The sequence below is a fragment of the Chaetura pelagica genome, unplaced genomic scaffold (assembly GCF_000747805.2).
Source record: "Chaetura pelagica isolate M959 unplaced genomic scaffold, ChaPel_1.0 scaffold453, whole genome shotgun sequence".
NCBI classification, from domain to species: domain Eukaryota; kingdom Metazoa; phylum Chordata; class Aves; order Apodiformes; family Apodidae; genus Chaetura; species Chaetura pelagica.
The window spans coordinates 714,783-731,426 of record NW_009952879.1 but is presented as its reverse complement, the minus strand read 5'-3'; the positions used below and the strand labels follow the sequence as shown (position 1 = coordinate 731,426).

General features: G+C 41.4%; 2 protein-coding genes across 2 annotated transcripts in view; one reads left to right on the top strand and one right to left on the bottom strand.

Moving 5' to 3' along the window:
* MAP2K1 (mitogen-activated protein kinase kinase 1) overlaps positions 1 to 12,517 on the top strand; it is a 23,608-nt gene extending 11,091 nt beyond the window's left edge. The window contains exons 6-11 of the mRNA XM_009995282.1: positions 4,389 to 4,513; positions 7,362 to 7,569; positions 8,030 to 8,094; positions 9,685 to 9,746; positions 10,697 to 10,742; positions 11,602 to 12,517. Coding sequence (XP_009993584.1) covers positions 4,389 to 4,513; positions 7,362 to 7,569; positions 8,030 to 8,094; positions 9,685 to 9,746; positions 10,697 to 10,742; positions 11,602 to 11,715 — 620 coding nt within the window. The 3' untranslated portion in view covers positions 11,716 to 12,517. The remainder of the gene's footprint in view (positions 1 to 4,388; positions 4,514 to 7,361; positions 7,570 to 8,029; positions 8,095 to 9,684; positions 9,747 to 10,696; positions 10,743 to 11,601) is intronic.
* Positions 12,518 to 15,133: 2,616 nt separating this feature from the next.
* LOC104386683 (60S ribosomal protein L4-A-like) overlaps positions 15,134 to 16,644 on the bottom strand; it is a 7,357-nt gene continuing 5,846 nt past the window's right edge. Inside the window, exons 11-12 of the mRNA XM_009995321.1 lie at positions 15,856 to 15,945; positions 15,134 to 15,241 (exon numbers count right to left, since the gene is read on the bottom strand). Coding sequence (XP_009993623.1) covers positions 15,134 to 15,241; positions 15,856 to 15,945 — 198 coding nt within the window. The remainder of the gene's footprint in view (positions 15,242 to 15,855; positions 15,946 to 16,644) is intronic.

Sequence of the window (16,644 nt, the reverse complement as noted above, 5' to 3'; positions counted from 1 at the left end):
ATTGTAAGTGTACTAACTGCCCTTTGACAAATCCAGTTCTTCACTTTTTGTAATTAAAAAAGAAAAAACCTTCTTATAATTTTCTTTTTTTAGGCTTTTTTAAGTATTAAGAACTCTTGCAGACACGTGGCCCTGGGTTAAGGTTGCTATCTAGTGAAACCAAAATGAAGCCAGGTCTGTAGCAAAAGAAGAGTAGTGTGTTTTACTGGGAAAACCCCTGTAGTGCAGGTAAAGCACTTTCAGGTGAAATTTCCCTTTTCCAGACTGTGTCTCTCTTTAATCCAATCTGCAGTTAATAGTATTAGTAAAAGCACATTTCTGGTATAATTTAGCATTATTTTGGTGACACAGTTGTAATAATTGGAGATTTTTGTCACTTATTTTCTCTAGCCCCTCTAGTTTGCCCTCAATGTTTATCTAGTGCTGACATAACATGACCAAGATCTGGCACATGCTGTTTGTTCTCACTCATCCTCTCCCTGGGTGACAATATGTACAGTTGGTGGGCTTGGTTTAGTAAGGGGGTTTGTGTGGTGGTGAGAGTGGGAGCCTTAGAAACGAGTAGACATCCTCACTGAACATGGGTACATAGCAACATAAACCTAAAAAATTTGTACAAAGTCTAAAGAAAGCAAGACTTGTGATAACTTGTTTTTAAGGTTATTCCATGACTGTTTTATTCCTTGTGTGTGACACTGCCATGTCAGCAACAGTTTGTAATGTTGACCTGGCTATTGAGATTACCAGGAAAAGGAGAAACAAGATGCTATAAAGCATCATCTAACAGTAAGATGCAAAATGTGAGCTCAGATCTTTTTAAGTAAGGAGTTGTCATGTCAGAAACAGTTGTATTGCCTATCCAGCAAAAACCTCACCATTCTCGGTATTTTTGCTTGTGGTTTTTTGTTTGGGGTTTTTGGTGGTTTTTTATATATAAAATAATCCTGAGGGGAAGGAATCTGTGTATGGGATTCCTCCTTTGGAAATCCTAGGCATCCAGCTTGGTTTTTTTTGTTTCTTCACTAATCTCACCCATGGACATACAATTTTATAAATAAGTTGCTCAAATCACTGTTTTTGTTGCACTCTATATAAATCTAGGGAAGAAAAAGTGGTTTAAATGAACTTGTCAAGACAGGACTACAGAACACCAAATGCAATGCACTGTGGTAGCTGCTCAACAGGAGATTCAGTTTAAACTGCTTTCACACCCAGATGTATCCTGGACTAATTGTGACCTCTGAGGAAAAGTTTTGGCTTGTCATTCCAGGCAGCTCAAGGAAGAAGCCACTGGGTCTTACAAAGGAAGCAATGGAAAATACTTTATTTTTATAGACCATGAGCTCATCTTTGTTTTGGTCATTTTTGAAAAGACTTGATAGAAATTGCACAACACCTGAAAGATGAGCTGGTGGGACAAGTATGTTCTCAAGTGTCTGGCTACTCAATTTCTGTAGGAAAGGAATTCTTACCTGGTGGTGTTAGGATAACGTCCAGAGCCACCTTTCTTTCAGAATGGATTTGTGCCTGGGGGGGACAGCAGACTTCAGGCCGAGGAAACCTCTTACAGAGATTACAGGAGATCTTGTAAATCCTGGAAGCTTCTTTGTTTTAACTAGCTCCCCTTTCAGTGTTGTGTGTCCCTTGTTCTGGACTGGCTAAGGACTCTTCTAGAATTGCACAGCTCTGTTCTTGGGCTGTCTGGGATGGATCATTAAATGTCCTTTCACTTCAGTAGCACACTTGGTCTTCCTTGCTAGATTTGTCCATTTCTTGCAAGTTAGAGGATACATTTTGGAGGGTGCCTTGGCATTCCTGTTCCATTTGGCAATACAAATCCCTGGTTTCCAGAGGAACTGCTTAAGTGTTCAGACACTGGAGTTAAAATAGCAGAGCATGCTACATGTAGAGAGGTGGAAAGAGAACAGCCTTCCCAACATCACACTCTGAGCACACTGGGTGCCTTGTGAGGAAAATGATTCTATGATTCTATAAAATGGAAATGCTGAGGGGAAGACAAGCTTCATGTAGAACTGCAGTGAGGAGTCCTGGCATGCTGTGCTGTTCTAAGAAAGATACAGTGGGGCATTATCAGCCAGAGAAACACTGAGGGTGAACGTTAAGTCTTCAAAAGACCAGGTGGATTCTAGAGCATGTAAGATGCTTATGAAGAGGATGCTGTTTGGTTCACTGACAGTGGAATGCTGATGTTATTTTTTTGACATTTAATTAGGAGCATGAAATATTCAGGAGCTGTAGAGATAAGCGAGGATTTATGTCTCTGTTTCAAATTGAACTAGTAGATGTGCATAGATGAGCAGTACAAATCTAGAGGCAATATCTATAATTTGTTCAGGCTCTGCAGTGCTTCCAGTGGTTTTTGCAAATGTTTTTTCCGCCTTGATCTTACTTTAGGTGTAGATTCCTGTGTAGCTGGAAATCTCTGGCCTCTGCTGCCTGCTTTGCTGCACCAACATCTGCCTTGTTTTTGCTTTTTTGAGTTTGTTTGGATTTTTTTTTCTACTGGATTTTTAATCTGATAGGTCAAGTTCCTAATCTGGATTCTGCCTTTTCATTGTGAAGTGGACTTGTGGTGGTGTCTCTACAAGTAGCCAAACTTGCACAAAGGACGTAGAACTTGCAGAAGGTTCAGCTGTCTGCCCAGAAAGCCTCTAAAATCCCTTTTTACTCAAGCCCTGCTCCAAGTTAAATGCTATGTAACATCTCCACAAACTGCCCAGCACCTCTGCTCTTACAAGAGGAACATCTATTGAGGAGAGCAATGTTTATAAGGCAGCTACTTTCCTAGGGATGGGGAATTAAGAGTAATACACACAAAATATGGGCTTCTGTTCTTCCCTCCCCATAAGGAGGAAGGCTGTGCCTGGCAGAAACAGCTGGAATTTTCTTCTTTGCAGTTGAAAGAAGGTGTATGCAGGCATGACTGGAACAACTTGTGTACACACAAATGATCACAGAATACTTCAGTGTGCTGGGACAGTTTCAGTTACCTAAAAAGGTGATGTCAGGAACCAGAAAACTGGCCAGAATTTTCAAAAGTGGTGAATTTATTCAAGCTTTGTGCTCTTTAACAGGAGGCTGAGGGGAGAAACAGCTAAAATGCAGTTTTGTCTTTGTTTCCAATCTCCATGGATCTTGCTCAGTGAGGCATAACCTGCTGCATGGAGATCTTTTTCCAGTGACAAGGAGTCACATTAGTATCATCTTTCCAGTTGACATCACAGACTGAAGTCAGTTGCTCAGTCACTGAAATGAAAGCTGTTTGGAATATGTTTGTGTTTAAAAGTGAAAAGCCAGTGAAAATATGATACAGATTATAGACTTCTGGATCTGCTCTTGAATAGATGAATTTTAAGTGAAATTTGGATAGGCTGAGCTGATCTTTCTTCAAAACCAATTTCTAGTACCTTTTTTCTGTAGCATTACTTTGTATATGTGAGCTGTTGATTCCTGTCTTGACAATGCATTGGAAGTGACAAGCTGAGCAGAAAAATATATTAAAAAAACCCTTCTTTCAGCTGTAAAAGAAACAATTATTGTTCTCTGTACCTTTGCATCCACAAATAGCTGTTATTAGTTGCTTAGCTACCGGTGACCCTTACTACATTTCCACTTAGAAAAAGTGATTAATTCAAAATAATGAGGGGTTTCTATCACAGGTAAACAATCTCTTAAGTGTTTTAAATGCAGAATTTCAGTAATAGGATATTTTCAGAGCTTTAAATTAAATAAGAACACAACAATAGCCAAACAAAACCAAGACCACCACCTCTGTTCCTGCCCTCCCCCCCAAAAAAACCCTAAACCAACAAAAAAACTCAAACCAGACAAAACCCAGAACAGCAAGAACACACACTCTAAGAATTGTTTTGCTATCATATGGTTTCTGCTTATGTACATAGGAAAGGATGCTGGCAGTGATGGGCTGCCTTAGTTTACAAAGTAGACCTTTGTAAAATAATACCTGGGACCTCTTTCTTTGTTATATCCAGGCAAAAGAACATTGAAGTGGAATCCTGCTGACATACACTTTCAAGTTTATTTCAGATGTTAGCCATTGCAATGAGGATGCCCAACCTTAATATTGGAAAGCTAAGACACAGCATGAAACCCAAACTTGGAACAAATAGTCTTTTTGCTCTTGTAATTTAAATACAGATAAAGAATTCTTTATTTTAATAGTGAGTCTGTGATTTGGGCCTCGTTACGAAACTGAATCTCTTTGAGTATTCCCAGAGAAGGGATAGGATTTTCCTGTTTAGAAGGGAAACAAAAGCAGACATGTAGTAATTTTCACCTTTCATGTTACTTTTGTTGTCAAATTTTCCATTTTATCTCTTATAAATCATCCATTCATTTTTTTCCAGATGTTAAACCATCTAACATTTTGGTAAACTCTAGAGGTGAAATCAAGCTTTGTGATTTTGGTGTCAGTGGACAACTGATAGATTCTATGGCAAACTCCTTTGTTGGCACACGCTCCTACATGTCTGTAAGTACAGATTTTATAGCTTTGAGTTTACTGTACATGGTGGTAGAGTTTTCACAACTCCTGTAATCAAGGAACCAACTGTTGCTGTTACTGCATTCATAGTTCAGTGTTTCCTGCATCGCAGGAGTATTCCAGTATCATATCAGATTTGGTGTGTTAGGAAGGAACTGTTGCAAGGAAAGCCAAGCAATGTGGAATGTTTTATAGCACTACAAAGGAGATGCAATTGCATCTACATTGCAGAATCCAGTGGATTAAAGCATTTAGGTTTTGTATATCTGTGGCTCCAAAAAAAAGCCCAGTGTTCCTAGTTTTCTTTCCATATGGAGTGTGGTTTTCTTTCCACTCCAACACTTTGCTGTGGCTGCTGTTGCAGATGTGCTGCTGCCTCACTGGTGATCCTGTTGGGACTGCTCCAGGAACCCAGCACAGCTGCAGCAACACGGGAAAACAAGAGGTGGCTGGTGTGGACAAGGCCACAGCAGCTTATGTGAGACTATTCACAGGGTGTTCTTTATTCCTCTGTATGAGGAATACCTTGAAACTTGCTCTTAGGATGAACTCTTGGCATGATGTGAAAGTCACAGTTCTGGGGAATAACATGTCTCTGGTTCTACTGCACACGCCTTGTTCAGCAGCCAGCCACTTAGGTTCTGCAGTCAGTGTTCACAGAGCTGCTGTAGCATTGAAACTGTGTGGGCTTAAACTTAAAGGAAAAAAACATCATGCTGCTGCTTCTACTCAGCATGGGACCTGCATTTTAACATCAAAGGCAGTATTCTCCTTTTTTTTTTTTTTTTCCCCACTTGGTACTGGTAACGTACTTGGAATAAACTGTGGCTTATGTTTCCACATACATCTAGGGGCTGTTGCTAATTAGCAGAAAAAAACAGCTCCATTTCTTCTGGCTCCTTGTCATACTACTGGCTTTGCCTTTTTCTTCTGCTAGAGGGAATGAGAGGAAAGTGGTGTCTACCTTCAGTTTTCTTTATTTTATTGTTTTTACAGATTGAGGTTTAGCTTTGCTCTCCACTGTCATACCTCACACACTAAGCCATGGTGGTGATTTTATTTATTCTTTTTGATAGCATCTGAAGTACCTTTACTTGCAGGATCTCCCCTAGCACACTTTTTTTCAGATGACAGCTATAGAATTGTTACACATCAAACAACAGCCTGTTCTACCATATGAGGGTGTGTACAATCAACAATGTTTAATTTTAACATAGTTTCTAGATTTCAGTTATTTTCATGTAACTATGTGTGTTTACTGCTTTTTTTTCATTCACTCACTTCCTTTACAGTGACATTTTGTGGAAATCACTTGCATATCTTTGGTTTTGGGCACCTTTGTCCATTGTCCAGCAATTGTGTAGTTAGTCCAGACAGCTTTGGAACTAGCTGAGGTGGGACAGTGGAGAAAGCTCAAATATAATCTCAGTTAATGTTACAAAACTAACTTAATAAAACTATCACCCATTGTGGCAGAGGGAGGAGACTCTACAGGAATTCTACATTCTTACATTCTATGAGAGGAACTTTCAAATTATATATATTCTCAAAATACCCATATAGTAAGGTAAGAATCTGCAGTATTTTGGTAAAATATGAGCTTAATTTAGAAAAGAGAGCAGAAAAGCAAAGTCAACACCTTCTTTGAGAAGTGTTAGTAGAAATGAGTCCAAGGATAATGTAGGTCTGTGTATTATAAGTTGCAGAAACCACATTCAGCACTCAACATAGATAAAGCAGGTGCAAAAACCACACAAAAGGAGTTAGTTAAGGGCTAGTCTTATGTCTTAGTCTTCAGGTAGAAACAGAAGATGGGTGTGCTGGTCAGAGCTGAGGATCTTCAGAGCCATGTGACTGGAATATCCAGACACAGTTTTAATTGGGATTCAATTGACAAAAAAAATCCCATTCATTACTATCTTTCCAGTGTTTGGGTCTTCTGAAGACAATACAAAATACGTTTTTAGCGGAGTCTCTCTTACCTGCGTGCGTTTTTGGAATCCTTACATTGGCATGTGCTTATCTACCCAGTATTTGTGTTTGTCCCTTTCCAGATTGTTTTTTCCTGAGAAAAATTTTAAGCCTATTGCATTTTTGTCAGGCCATAATGTGTGAGGGGTTATGCTGGCAGAAAAAGTGTCTGTCTTCCTATCTTCTATGTGTTTTTCAATCTTTCTGCCTCCAGGAAAGGTCTGTGCCCTGCAAGATACTTTATCATTCCATTTGTACATTACATTTTATTATCATTTAAATGGACTATAAAGCTCAACAGTTTATTTAGCAGTTATTTGAATATGGATCTAAAACTGCACTGTGCACGTATATAGCAGTCCTTGCATAAATACATTTCTGCTGTAGGGAGCTACCAGAATGGAATCAGCTGAGAAAAGTGTCACAAACCACAAGATTATTGCTAGAGCAGCAGATCACTTTTGGATCCACATAGAATCAATAGTTACTTTCCCTCTCCTTCCCAAAGCTGAAAACCAATAGCAGCTTCTCAGGGAAACCAGGTGAATCTTCAGTTACCCATACTTGTCTTGACTTCTTGCTCTTTAATTATCCCATTGTCATTAATAGTTGCAAGATTTAGAGATTCTGCTAAAGAAATAGAACAGCAGCATAATGGCATAATTTAAGAAAGAAAATCAAGAATTTATTTGGAGTTCTGGCGTGTAATGTTTGTGGAACTTTTGGAACTCCAGAGGACACATGTAAAGGAAAATACCACTCGTTGGGACATATCATACTATTAAAGTTTAATCCTTCATTTTATCATTTTTTTCTTTCTTCTTACAAGACTGTCTCTCCTTCCTTTTTGTGTGTGTGTGTGTAGCCGGAACGACTACAGGGAACTCACTACTCAGTGCAATCAGATATATGGAGTATGGGGCTGTCACTGGTAGAAATGGCTATTGGCAGATACCCCATCCCTCCTCCTGACTCCAAGGAGCTGGAATTAATGTTTGGGTGCCCCGTGGAGGGAGATTCTCCAGTCACAGAAACCTCGCCCAGGCAAAGAACACCTGGTCGACCAGTGAACTGTAAGTTACAACCATCTGTTAAATTCTTTACTGATACCTTCTTCATTAGCTTAAAGCTCTTCCTTACCTGATACTGGTCTGCATAGTGTGACTTCAAACTTAAAAAAAGAATCAGGATCGTAATGGGCAACTGCCTCAGGCTCATTGTGAGGAGGTGTCTGAGACTAGAGATCCTGTTGTTAATAACTGAAGCTGTTCATGAGCATCATTAAGACTCTAGTCTGTTGTTGTGGTTCACCCCTCTAGGCAGTGTGGGTCAAAGTGAAGTTAGTGGTTTGGATCAGACCTGAAGACAGTGTCTTCTTGCAAAAAAAAGTACTATCCTATTGCTGTTCCACTTTTTTCCCTGTAAATCTACTTGATGCCATGTAATAACAGAGTATGACTTAGCTTCTTAAAACACCCCTACCATGGAAGGGCAGTAACAATGTGTTTTTCCACTTCTATAATCTCTTCTCAGCCTGTGGCCCAGACAGCAGACCCACCATGGCAATCTTTGAACTTCTTGATTACATCGTCAATGAGGTAATTAACTATTTGCACTTGTACTGATACAACTGTACATTTTTTAAGCAATCCAGAATTTGAGGGGCTGTGGAGTTCACATTAGGATAAGCCATGTTATCTTTTATTGCTGCAGTATGAGACATCCTTATTATGTGTGTTAGCTTGATTTTGAAATTATGCCCAGGAAAATTTTAGTTCATTTCTCTGCATCATTTCAGTAGGTTTGTGTGGTTTCCAGACTGGAAATTTGTTTTAGTCTTATGAAAAACCAGGTTTATAATACTGTAATTCCCAAATAGCTTTGCTACAAGGCTCATTAATAGATACAGGTCTTTTAGAGCTGAGACTCTTGTTTCCAATGTTTGCACAAGTGCTGCTGAAACTTGCATAACTCCACTGCTTGTGTCCCTCCAAAAAAAAAAAGCAAGCATACTCCTTTTGGCTATCATTTGTAACAGCTGGATAACAGAATTGTTTAAGGTGAATGAATTTGACAGGTTTCTGACACACCTATTTAACAAGCACAGTTAGTGTCCAGGTCCCTGCCCAGCCTGGTGTGGCTGGTGCTCTGGAGCTGTTGTTCCTCATCCACAGGCTCATGTCTCCTCTCACAACACAAACCGATTTTGCATATTATGTAGCACTTCAATATAACAGCACCAACTCTTGGAACAGAGTTAGCATTGGATTATATGAGATGCTATGGTCCTGCTCTCTTAGCATCCCTGCAGAGGTCAGCTTAAGCTGAAGAGCTGCAGTAGTTGAGGGTTTGACAAGATTGTCTTCTGCCACCTCTGCTGTAGCACAGTCTTCAGCCTGAGCTGCTGCATCCAACAGGGTCCGTACACCGGTGGGTAGCTTAATGCAGGCTGCATTTCAGCTCTCTACATACAAGTAACCCAAGTGTAAGTGCTCCTGGCACCCAGACTGTAAGAATGAAACCTTAACTCTGATCCTACAGCAAATGTCATGAAGAACAAGACAATAATATGCAGGTTTATATAGTATCTCTTCTTTGTCAGAATTATTTTTGAATTCATAACCTGAACAAACTCATTCCCTGGGACAGAACATTTAGATCAAAAGGATTATGGAGCTAGTGATGTGCAGGGCATCTTCTCTTCCTCAGACTGGAGATTAGTAGTGAGGAGAATATCATGGTGCTCATTACTGCTAGCTGCTCTGAGCCTTCTTTAATGACAGCTCAAGGCTGTGTTCACCCCATTCAGGTGAGGGTGTAGGAAAAAAAGCCAAACCAAAACTCAACCAAAACCACCCCACCATAGAAACTGTCTTGGGTCTGACTTATTACTGAAACACCTAAAATCCAGCAGCTGTGAGTGTAATAGCCAGAATTAGTCAGGGAAAAACTCAGCATCTTCACTTTGTAAGTCATAGGATAATACATCCTCTGTTTTTATTTTTGGAAGCTGAAGTCTGCCTGACAGTTGGTTCAGAGCTCAGCTTGGAAGGGCAGCCTGGGTGGTGCTGGGGCTTCACAGCTTCCCCCAGACACAGGACACACAGTGGGTAGATCTCTGGGTAGGTCATGCATTGTCGTGTGTTGGTTATACTGAATGGTTCCTGATTTGATTCTCTTATTTTCAGCCACCTCCAAAACTGCCCAATGGTGTTTTTGGTTCTGAATTTCAAGATTTTGTTAACAAATGGTGAGTATTTTCTCTATGGCTAAGTTGAAAAGGGATCAGCCTTGCTGTCTTAACTGTATTGATAACGTAGCAATCAAGAGTCCCCACTGGTAGGCCATGGCAAATGTAACGCAGTTTCAATGAGCATCATTCTCTTTCTCGGCCTCTTTATGTGCCTACAGCTTGTTTTGCAGGCACCAAGCTGACAGCACATGCATCCAAAGAGAACCCCAAAGCTGAGGGATGTTTCCCTCTTTTAAGATAGAATTTCTGTTCTCTGTGCAACTGAGTTCAGTGCTTCCTGACACTGGAGACATGATAGGACTTAGGGGCTCTGATCATACAGCAGAGTTGTAGAGGACCCTCACTTTAAGGGGAGCCCTCACAACATTCTGTGATGCAGGAGTCTTGCAGCTGCTTTTTCCTTGCCCAGAGCTTCACTGGACTGCAGTCTTCATTTTTCCAGTCATTCTCCTATCTGTGTACTTTTCTAATTGTACTTAAGTGGTACCTGCACTGTGTGTTCAGTGTGAAGGGAGGTAGTTCATTACAGTTTGAAAAGTTAGTTTTATTATTAAAAGCTATATATATCTATTTGTTTAAAAGGAAGAACAGTAGTTCAATACCTGTACTTGGTACTGACCTTGAAATGCCTTGGGTAAAAGAAACTTGAAGGGTAAAGCAGCTCATACTGTTGAGGTTTTGTTTAAATGGGAATTTGATCTCTCCAGCTTGGTTAGGCACTCCCAGCCCCCTGAACAGTGTCAGACAACTCAGGATTTTGTACCTAGAACTGTTCCTGCAATTCCCTATGGAAGGGAGCTGCTCACAGCCCTGGTCTATGTTTGAGAGTCACTGCATTGCTTTTCTCTAGAGTGGTACCTTCTTCAGACCAAAGCTGTACACCAAGCTGATAATACTTCATCTTTATTTTGAAACTAAACTTGTGTAACACTTTTTTTTTTTCCTAGCTTAATTAAAAACCCTGCTGAGAGAGCTGATTTGAAGCAGCTGATGGTAAGTGGAAGTTCTTAACTTGAACTAAGAGCACTCCTCCCTGCAGGTTGGATTTCTCAGCTGATCTGAGATCAGGATCAGAGCATATGGCCCAGAGTGTAGTTTGTGGTCCTGGACACAAGCAGCTCATATGGTTTGATGGGGGGATTACTTTTCTGATCTAATGAGGAAGGGCTGCAAGCTTTCACACACTCCTGCAACAGCAGCTGTCCAGGAGACCAAAACTGGTGGGTTTATTACTCTTAGTAGGAGAAAATAACAAAATTCCCCATCTTCTAGATATTTATTTTTTTTTGTCTGGTGAAACACAGGATTTGCCTTTGTCATCAACTTTGTCTTGCAAAATATGTAGAACTACTAGACACAAATCTGCATATTTTTTTTCTGCATGAAATGACCTCATCATTTCCAGTGGATATTTTCATGGCCTCCAGTGTCCTGCCAAGTCTTGAATTCCACTGCAGAAAATCAGGTTTTCCCTGCCCTGATCCTGCTGTACAATAAGGGTGCAAAATGCCGTGTCAAGACTCTTTCTCAAACTAAAAGCCTTTCTGTGCATAGGCAAATATTTTCCTGAGTATTATCTCAATTGGCTGAGTCACATCCTTATCTCATGCCATGGTGCAAGTCAGGCACTGTGTAGGCAGTGTTCCTCTGGAATGCTCTGCAGTGGGTACAGTTCAGGTGCTGGTTATTTCACATACCCTGCAGGAAGGCTCTCCCGGTCACTGCCAGGGGTTTGCTGAGCATTAGAGCTCGAATACCGTAAGTAAACTGGATTGATTGTAGTTCATGTTATTAAAAATGATTATTTAAGAGATTGGGTGCTTGAATAATGCTGTGCTTCTCCTCTGCTCAGATTCATGCTTTCATTAAGAGATCTGAAGCGGAGGAGGTGGATTTTGCGGGGTGGCTTTGTTCAACCATAGGCCTTAACCAGCCCAGTACACCCACGCATGCTGCTGGAGTCTGAACGTGGAAGAGCAAATCCTGTACTGTACATCTGTTAACAACAATGCTATTTTGGTCCTATTTCCTCAGCTTGTACCTGTTCAAACATGTATTTCACCTCTTAAGGAAGAATGTCTTTATAGCATGTGCCAAATGGTTTTAAACTTTGTCATAAACTACTTGGTATTGTATTGGATTGCATTAGTTTACTGACCAAAATGTTCAGATGTTTAAGTTACAGTGCTTGCTGATTTTAAGTGATTATGGATATTCTTTCTTAATGAAAATATCAGTGGGGGTATTAACCCCTCACTTGTTTGAACCTTATCAAGATTCTTTGTAAATTGTTGGTACTTCAATCATGCTTACCTAATCTCCCCTGCAAAAAGGATTAGGGATGCTCCAAAACTGTCTCTGTTGAGCATGCTTCTGCTGCTGCCAAACTGTATCTGAAAGTTAGGCCTAATGGTTCCAATGTTGCTGTTGTTCTGAGATCTCTCTTTCCAGGTAAAGAAGGCAAGAGCTCTGCATTTCTTGGAATGTACAGGGAAATATTCTAATTGTAGACTTGTTCATATTTCTGTATTTATTTTTAAAACATATCATCATGCTTGGATTTAGTGGCGTACGTCTAATTGATTTTTAAGTCAGTTCTTGGAAGTCTCCTACAGAATCAAGGCAAACATCCAGGCAATTTGCTTTCTTTTAACCTGAAAATCCATGACAACTGTGTTTTGTGTCTAAAGTGTATTGAAGATCCTCTATTGTTTTATTCTCTCAGATGTTTAGCAATGGATTCTCTTAATAAATATATTATCAAGTAACTTCTTGAAGCTTTTTTAAACTCAAAAATGTAACCAGTCTTAGCCCTAAGTTACTGCTGTATTGCACACCCTTTTTCTGTGTATTTTTCCCCAACCATGCAACATCCTTAGCTGCCATTGCAGTGTGTTAACACCCTGTTTACAGGCTTTCTGTGGAATGTCCAAGAGAAGCCTGACTCCAGAGGTTTTGCCTGTGTGGACACGGGAATGTTGCTATCCATCCCCCAGGGGAAGGACCTTCGTGCCTGCATCTGTTCTTCACCAGGAGTGTTGGTACTAAATCACTTCTTCAGGTTCAGCCTCTGCCAGCAACTTGGCAACCTTCTTGCTTCTGCTGATCAGCAGGGCAGGGAGAGGTTCCTCAGGACAGTGTCTTGCCCTCTTAACAGCACTATAAAAAGCATGGCTCTGTGAAAGGATGTTTCTGACCTGGAAATGGCTGAAATTCCTTCCCACAAGGAATCCAAATCATTCTAGACATGAGCTTCCACTTGGCTGACAGTATAAAGTATCAGGGATAGAGTGGCCCTCAGCTCATCAGCAGTAGGAAATGACTCACTGACATGTCCAAGGCTTCCTCAGCTTGTCTGCACTTGAATGTGACTGCGATGACAAGGCTGTGCAGTTTAATTTTAAATCTGTTCTTGGCTTTAAAGTACTACAGCAGTATTCTTTACTATTTGGTAAAATAAAGGTGCAGTGTGTCTAGGTTTTCAGAGATGTACATCCAATTTTACTTGTTTGCTCCACAACCACCAACTTGAACACTGCAAGCACAAATACATGTAGCAGCACACCAGAAGTACTTTACTGCAACATGCAATTGAGCTGGTCTGTTCAATCCAGCAGCAAGCAAGGGAGTTCATCACAAAAGACAGCAGGAGGAAAGGATACAAAGGATAGCCACAGAAACTTCTCTAAAACATGCTGGGGACAAGTGACAACAGCCACAACCACCCCTTGGAGAGGAAGCCCTAGAGCAGCTCCTGCAGAAGGTGAGGTGCCACGAAGGAAAGGGAAGGCAACAAATGGTCCTGCTGGGAGGCAGAGACACAAGTCCAGGGAAGTGCCCTGAGCTTGAGCAGTGTCACCTGCACAGGAGCGAGAACCTGCCCACCCACTGCCTCACACACCACCTCCTCACACACACTCTTTGACATGCAAAGATGTAATATTTTTGGCTCAGACCTTTTGTTTTTTACCTGTGAATCTTGGGAAAGCTTTGCTGAATGGTCTGCACCCTTTCACCAAGACAGCCAGAGTTTTCAAAAACCAATTAGTCCCTAGCACAGGCTGAAGCCAATTACATCCCAACATACAGTTTCTCTCACAAATAAACAAATCTCTCTTCAAGCAGTGGCAGGAACTCATTGGAGGTTGAAGTGTGTGTTCTGACCACACCCAGGACACTTCTCCAATTTCCTTTCCTGCTCTTAAAAGCAAACTTCAGTAGGCTTTATCTTTTCTCTTGAATGATGACAAAGACTCACTGTGCAATGAACAATCCTGGATATAACTATTCTCCTAGTAAGACAGTTGACAAAGTGGCAGAGTTAGAATATTACTTTTATTGTTTTTAATCCACTAAACAGAGTTTGGGTTTCTGTGCTTTAAAACAAGTATTTAAGATCTGATAAAACACTCTGCTGCACCACAGGGTCTCTGCACTCCATGAGCAGAAAAAGCCTGTCATTTCTTGGTAAGAGCAGCACCAACTTGTTACTGAACCATTAAATGAGTTGTGAAGGAGACTTTACATCTCTTTCCATTTTATAACCAAGGTCTTAAACTCCTCCTTCCTGAAGATCAACTGAAAGCAGATGGTGGACTCAAGCTTGATTTATGAAGTTACTGTGAGGGAAAAAGAAAATTACACCAATTTAACAGTATTAGTCCCTTATTATAAGTGCCATGGACTAGTTCTTGCCACACAATTTGTGACTAAATAAAAGGCTAATTGGCTGCTACTCTGACACAGAAGTAGAAAATACTACACTGTTTCAGTCAGACTGACAGTACCTAAGCAGAGCACCAGTAAGTACAAGGAGAGGCTGCCTCAGGATTCAGTTGACACAGTATCTGTGCACAGGGAGCCTGGGTCCAGGTTCCCATGGAACTGAGAACACAGCAGTGGAAAGCCTGGAGACTATCCTGGACACATCTCACTGCCTGTCTTAAAATTTCCAGTTCAAGCAAATTAGGTTAAAATATAATTGATTCAGCGACCACCATCCAGGGCCTGGCTTTATTTTTCAGCATCAGGAAAGAACAACAGATTAATTATTGCTTTTAGTGTACATGTTAAATTGGTCTGAATCAATTAAGGACTTGTCCCACTCACATAGCAGGTTGTAGAAAGATACATCAGGTTTTAAATGTGGAATGGATTATGCTACATATTGCTGCAGAAAATTCTCATTCTTTTAACATCTAAGTCAAGATGTGTCAACTGTGACATTCCTGTGTTCAGGTGTAACTCCCTAGACTCCAAAAGTCTTGCACATCACATAGTTCATATGCATGTACATGACAAAGTGAAAAACAGTTGGTGAATTTGATATGAATGAAGAAGAAATTCCTGAGTCTGCACTCAAAACCATCTCTGACTTTTCTCTCTCAAGAATCTGATTCCTCCTCCTCTTCCTCCTCCTCTTCATGATCTTGAAGACTTAGGTGTAATTCAGTTTGATTGATAGCAGCCTCGTTGTCCATCTGCCCAAGAGTCTGTCACAATAAAAGAGTTTAACTTTCTAATTATCAAGACCAGCAGTGATATTGAACACTTCTCAAATCACTATTAAAACTGCCCAGTCACAGGGTCCTTTAGAAATCTCAGAACTGAAGCTGCTCCTGCGTGAGCCCATCAGTGACAGGCACCCATTCTCCTTAGAGGAGCTTGAACTAGTTCAGGCTGACCATATATTTAGTAAGAGGTTCAGAAGGTACCTGTACCTCCACCCTTGCAGTCAGCTAGCTAAATGTGCCTGTCACAGTTAAGTGGATTTGACACACTGCTAAATAAACAATGAACTGAAGCTATGCCAGCATAAAGCAGGTATTTCCAAACCCCCTGGAAACAACATGCTGCTTTCAGGGATGGGAAAAAGCAAAACCCTTCAAATATAAACTAGCAACAAACCAGTCATATTTTACAGCTGCACCTTTCAGTTAATGAGCAGCATAAACAAAGTCAATAATAAGCACTCCAGATAAAAACCACCCATGGAAACATCTACAACCACTTAAACCAAAGAGCTGTCTCTGTGGCTGACACAGACAGAGCCCATCGCAGGGGACAGCCAGACCCTCCCTTGTCACCAGGCAAGGATGTCCCTTACTTTTTGAGTCTCCTCTGCAAGAGCTGATGAAGAGACTGTCACATTCTCCTCCCTGGACCTGATCATGGACTGCAGAGCCAGCTCTTCCACCTGCAGACGGGGAACACAGAAGCCTCTGCAGTAATTACTTACTGGACTCCATCAGAGAGGTATTAAATATTTTGAATAATGAACAGCAGCAACATCCAAGCTTTCAAAACCTGTCTCACCAGAAGTACTTCAGTGCACAGCAGGACACTGACAACACCAGCACAGCCCTGTCTACTGGGACAAGAAGGGTTGTGTTTAGGATCCCAGACTGGTTTGGGTTGGAAGGGACCTTGAAGTTCATCTCGTTACAGCCACCTGCATGGGCAGGGACACCTCCCAGCAGCCCAGGCTGCTCCAAGCCCCATCCAACCTGCCCTTCAACCCTGCCAGGGATGGGGCAGCCACAGCTTCCCTGGGCAACCTGGGCCAGGCTCTCCCCACCCTCACAGGGAAGAATTTCTTCTTAAATGTCTAATTTAAATCCACCTCTTCCAGTTCAAACACGTATTACCCCTCACCCTATCGCTACACGCTCTTTTTCATCAAGTCCCTCCCTCCATTTTGTGAAACAGTTGCAGAGTCGGGATTACAAGGCGGGGAGGCCACCGGAAACCCCCAAACCTCTGAGCCGCGCCCAGGAAACACAAGAGCCTTAAACGCATTAGAACACGAGAAAATACGAGAGGCGGGGGGGGCAGGGCCCGGCCTCTGCCCACGGCCCCGCTCCCGCCCCGCGCCCCAGAGCCGCGCAGCGCAGCC